Genomic DNA, 5,670 nt, shown 5'->3' on the forward strand with positions numbered 1-5,670 from the left:
CAGTTGCAAATGTTGTACAAAATAAATATCACCACTACTCATCTTTGCACCAATAAAACGTAAAAACGGTGTTTTTCTACCAAATTATATGTAATACCTAATTATTATATAAATATTTAACTCGACCTCTCGCGAGATCTCGGCAAAAAGTCTCACGATTTATTTCCAGAACATGATGCATGATGGGATACACTAAGCGCAGGAAGAAGATTTGGTGTTGATAGAGGAGGCAACCTCTTCAAGGCAAAACTTTAGACCTGATGCAACATCATCCAATGTTGCAATCACCCTCAGGAGGTACACAAGCAAAGCTAAATTGAACATTGTCAATTATCAATTCCTATTTTACAAAATTTGCCCTGCATACATTTTTGTCTTTAATGTGTAGGCACTTGAAGACCAGTGTCCACTATGCACAGGAACATTTCCAGTGTCAGAAGTAGAACTGCCATGCCAGCTTTTGTGGAGAAAGGTAATGGTAACAGTAACTCACATTGAAGCTTAAACAAACACCAGGAGTATGTATAGGAATGTATAGGAACTCTGCTTTACTGTTACTTTTCAATTTAATGTCTCCTAGACAAAAAAAAAGAATTATTATACTTACCACAAACTTACCATTTTGAATGGCAGTGCACCGTGGTTTACACAAAAACATGAAGCAGTACAACCATTTTCACCTTTGATAATAATAATAATAAATGTTTCTTGAGCAGCAAATCAACATATTAGAATGATTTGATCATGTCCTGCTGAGAAAATTCAGCTTTGCATCTCAAAAATAAGTTATATTTTAAAATAGTTAAATATAGTTCCTATAAATAGTTTCATAATATTAAATTATACTGCATTTTCAATAAAATAAATGCATCTTTGGTGAACATAAGAGGCTTCTTTCAAAAAAAATAAAAATTACAAAATCTTTTAACTGGATGTGTATAGAATGCAGGTCAATTTAATGCTAAAATATTACTTAAAAAATGACCTGTTGAAGGTGAACAGATTATCCATCAGTGGCGGGCCAAGCATGAAGAAAACTGTATGGAGGATTTGCTCCAAGGTGTTCTCCACTGACGTCGCCCGGCAACTGAACTGGTGCGGGAGGGGAGACAAGAGAGGGATCCGAAAATCAAACATCGGAGCACTCCTAATAGGTAAGTTCAACAATGTTGTACAAATACAAGCAATATAATTAATGGCGGAGCTGTCATTACAGTCAGTACAACTAAAATACAGGTTTCAAATTGGTCAAACATAATCTGACGTGGCATCAGCCATTATCAAAAATATTTAGAAATTATAATAACTTGTTAAAAACTTAAATGAGACTTAAAGGGATAGTTCACCCAAAAATGAAAATTTGATGTTTATCTGCTTACCCCCAGAACATCCAAGATGTAGGTGACTTTGTTTCTTCAGTAGAACACATATGATGATTTTTTACTTTAACCGTTGCAGTCTATCAGTCGTATAATGCATGGCAATGGTAACAAAATCTATGAGAGTAAAAAAAACATGCACAGACAAATCCAAATTAAACCCTGCGGCTCGTGACGACACATTGATGTCCTAAGACACGAAACGACCGGTTTGTGCCAGAAACCGAACAGTATTTATATCATTTTTTACCTCTAATACACCACTATGTCCAACTGTCTTTGGGCGCGCACAGCATCCGGTGCGTGAGGTGTGTACGCGCTCTGGCGTAGTTTACGCAAGCGCCGGAAGTGATCTCTCGCGCGTATATGTCACTCATTGTTTACACAGTGCACAAACATTGTAGGTACGACGGCTAATCAAAATGGTACTTACTTGCGCTTATCTGGATTGTTCAAACCGACTTAAAACTAAAAGATTACGTTCTCTCGCGCGAACTCATTCGGGAGTGGTGACTTTCCACGTATTCCCAACTTCTGAGCCTGCTCGCCTGAAGTTATGGTTGATTGCTCTTTGGCTGGATATCAACACACCCATTAACGTAAACTACGCCAGAGCGCGTACACACTCTACTGAAGAAACAAAGTCACCTACATCTTGGATGCCCTGGGGGTAAGCAGATAAACATCACATTTTCATTTTTGGATGAACTATCCCTTTAAAACATCAGTTAAACCCTTTAGAAATCCATTTGCCCAACCAAAACGCACGTGAAACAACTTATGGTATACTCGCTAGTTAACAAACAGGTGATAGTCATCATACACAACTTAATTTGGAAGTTATTATAAAACCGATCGCAGGCACAATACAATTAGTTTTAAAATATACATGTACCTTAAGCAAATCTTCCATTGCAACTAACCAAGACGTGTCTTCTGCACAGCACGGCACATGGTTAGGTTGAATAACGCGGGAAGAGCTTTGACGCACCCCAACTCACGTGCGTAGTTCCAACCGTAGTTCACGTGTGTCTTCTTCTTCTTGTTTTTTGGCAGTTGGCGAACCAGCTTTAGTTGTTCTTTATGCTAATTAGATAACTTTATCCGATTTATTCAGAAGAACCAGATAAAGAAAAAAAATATCTGACGTTAATTTCAATGTAAGTGGAAGCAGGTTGCTCGATCTTTTAAAATTTTTGTAATTGTTTCTTTTAACATACAGCTTCAGCTATGAGGAATCCCGTCCTTCTGTCTCCAACCAAAGCAGACGCGGAAAATTTATTAAAGATTTCCTACGCTTGGCCCCAGGGAGGATTTAACTTTTTATGTATTTGAATGTATGCCTGTATATATATGTTACAAATAGTGTTTTGTTGTTTGCATGAACTGTTATCGTGTTTTTGTATGAATCAAATGTTTTCTTTGCCTGTTATTAAATGTATATTTTTTTTATAAAATTAACTAATGTGTGTTCTATTAGTTGAGAGTGTGGTTTATTTATTGATTATCATGTTTGGTAATTGTAACATGCATGAGGGAGGATTATTATAGATATCGCGAGGGTATTTTATTAAAATAATGGGAGGGGGAAGTTTTAATAAAACGACGTCTGGCCTACATCAATCAGACATCTTGCAGACGTATGAACATCTGATTAACATCGTTTAAAGAGCGGATCCTAGATGTTCTAAATTATTTACGTCTGGAATACATAGGCTAGGCGTCATCTTAATAGCTGGCAGGGACATCTCGGCAACGTATGCCAGATGAGCAAACGCCCTAAAATATACATCTGCCAGACGCAAAAGACGACATCGCACAGACGTCTCCGCGACGTGCGTGTGCTATTTGGGTAGTTACTGATTCGATGGGCCATGAGCTCAAATCTGCCAAAAGACTGAAAAAAGAGTGAAAACAACTGTCAAAATAAGATCTGTTTCGACCTCACTCTGACCGTCACTACGGTCTTAATAGAATTATAACCTTCTTTCCGCCTTCTCGCGAGACCTTTTGTAAACAAAGTTATGCCCATGACCCTGGAGGCGGAGCTTCCCGCACTATAAAAGCGGGATGAACTTCCGGCTCATTCTCTTATCTTTCTCGCCTCAAGAGACCAGGTACAGGTAGGAAAACAGAATTAAATTGATTATCCACCATTCAATTAATCATTCAGGTGCCTTGTGTCCCTGTGAATTGTGGTGGTTATATGGCATTATTGCTACATGGTAGTATCTCCATTGCATTGTTTTGTAGCTAGCTAGTATGCTAAGCTACGCAGTGTTTGTCAGAGAAGGAACGGAGGACTCAAATGCAGTTCAAACCAAAAGAGACTTTATTCTGAACACCAAGCCAGCAAAGGCGTGAAACACAAAAGTCAGGGGAATGCAGTGGTGTGGCGCTCCCTGCGCACACATTCACCAAGACAGAGGGCTGAGAGGAATACTGGAAACGTCCAGTGTTGTACTCCCAATCCGGCCTCACTGTCCACAACCGAAATATTAATTCCTCGCCTGAGGATCCTGGAAATATTGCAGAGTATAGAGGAGAGTGAAAACTCAAAACACGCCCCTTACGGCACAAAAACACATAAGACATACCCACGCTGAAAGAAGACAAAGACAGGAATATATAGGAAGTGGGAACGAGTACCAGGTGCGGGCTAATAGAGTGAGTGCTGATTGCTCCACCACGTGTGGATGAAAATGACAGGACCAAAACAACCGCCACGTGCAAATGACAATGACAGCGCACAGGTGAGTGGCAGAAAGGAGTCGGAGAAGGTACCGGTACTGACAGAATCCCCCCCCTCAGGGATGCCTCCTGGCATCTCCGGAAGACTCACCATGACACCAATGGAATTGGTCTATGAGAGCGCGGTCCAGTATGTCACGAGCCAGAATCCAGCATCTCTCCTCCGGACCATAACCCTCCCAGTCTACCAGATATTGGTGACCCCTACCCTCCGCCTCACATCGAGGAGCCGTCGTACTGTGTAGGTGGGCGACCCCTCGATGAGTCTAGGAGGCAGAGGGGCCGAGGTCTGGGGTTGGAAGGGGGAGCGAATGACAGGCTTGATTCTGGATACATGAAACACGGGTGAACTCTCTTAAGCATGGGGGGTAACTTGAGTCAAACAGTCAAGCACTTTAGTCACGATGTACGGTCCAATGAATTTAGGTCCCAGTTTACGTGCGGGCAGTTTAATAGGAATGTTCAAAGTAGACAACCAGACCTTCTGACCGCAAACGTAAAGTGGGGGCTTAGAGCGGTGACGGTCCGCCGACACCTTGTTCCTTTCGCCAGTCCGGATAAGGGCTTGTCTGGTGAGCCTCCATGTCCGGAGGCATCTCTGAATAAACGCGTGCGCGGATGGAACAATGGCATCGGATTCTTGAGAGGGAAATAGTGGGGGTTGGTAGCCTAAACAGCACTGGAAGGGTGATAAACCCGTAGACGAGACTGGAAGGGAGTTATGTGCGTACTCGACCATGGCTAATTTGGAACTCCAAGTCAATGGTTCTGCTGACGCCACGCAACGCAGGACTCTCTCTAAGTCTTGATTAGCCCACTCGGACTGACCATTAGTCTGCGGATGGTAACCAGAGGATAAGCTCACTGTCGCCCCCAGTTGCCGACAGAATTCTGTCCAAAACTTGGATACAAATTGGGGACCCCTGTCAGAGACCACGTCCACCGGGAGGCCATGAATGCGGAAGACGTGTTCTAAGACAATGGCCGCTGTCTCCCTCGCTGAAGGTAATTTGGGGAGGAGAATGAAATGAACCGCCTTGAGAACCTGTCTACCACCGTGAGGACCACGGTGTTGCCATCAGACGGGGGTAGGCCTGTGACAAAGTCCATAGCAATGTGGGACCAGGGTCTCGAAGGGATAGGCAGCGGTCGGAGAAGCCCTACTGGGGGACGATTAGAGCCTTTACTCACCGCGCACCGCATGGATCAAAACTAAAAGCCAAACCGATAAAAACCAGTAACAAAACCAGGCAGGCCAACACGAACTCGCGAGCGTCCCGCGCCACCGACGGCCACCAAAACCGTTGCTTAATCAGCGAAATAGTATGAGCAGCTCCTGGGTGGCAAGCTAGTCCAGAAGAGTGGCCCCACTGAAGGATGCTGGTTCGAACTGACCTGGGCAGAAACAACAGACCCTCTGGGCATCGGGCGGGGATGGTGACGCCGTCTACCGCCTCGCGGACTCTGGATTCCACCTCCCAGGTGACCGCCGCAACCACTCGGCTGGGTGGCATGATGGGCGCCGGAGAGGTGGACTCAG

General features: G+C 43.6%; 2 protein-coding genes across 3 annotated transcripts in view; both read right to left on the reverse strand.

The window, feature by feature from the left end:
- LOC107704922 (tyrosine-protein kinase STYK1-like) overlaps window positions 1-2,622 on the reverse strand; it is a 10,841-nt gene extending 8,219 nt beyond the window's left edge. Inside the window, exons 1-2 of one of the 2 annotated variants that reach the window (XM_016507979.1) lie at window positions 2,605-2,622; window positions 986-1,159 (exon numbers count right to left, since the gene is read on the reverse strand). In XM_016507979.1, the coding sequence (XP_016363465.1) occupies window positions 986-1,137 (152 nt within the window). In that variant the 5' untranslated portion in view covers window positions 1,138-1,159; window positions 2,605-2,622. Of the gene's footprint in view, window positions 1-985; window positions 1,282-2,604 lie in introns of those variants that run through there. The other variant, XM_016507980.1, reaches the window with a different exon arrangement.
- The window catches only part of LOC107704924 (glutathione S-transferase kappa 1-like), a 16,150-nt gene continuing 11,945 nt past the window's right edge, over window positions 1,466-5,670 (reverse strand). Inside the window, exon 8 of the mRNA XM_016507983.1 lies at window positions 1,466-1,496. The gene's annotated coding sequence lies outside the window, so the exon portion shown is untranslated. The remainder of the gene's footprint in view (window positions 1,497-5,670) is intronic.

The sequence above is a fragment of the Sinocyclocheilus anshuiensis genome, unplaced genomic scaffold, assembly GCF_001515605.1.
Source record: "Sinocyclocheilus anshuiensis isolate Anshui unplaced genomic scaffold, SAMN03320099.WGS_v1.1 scaffold702, whole genome shotgun sequence".
Lineage (NCBI taxonomy): Eukaryota > Metazoa > Chordata > Actinopteri > Cypriniformes > Cyprinidae > Sinocyclocheilus > Sinocyclocheilus anshuiensis.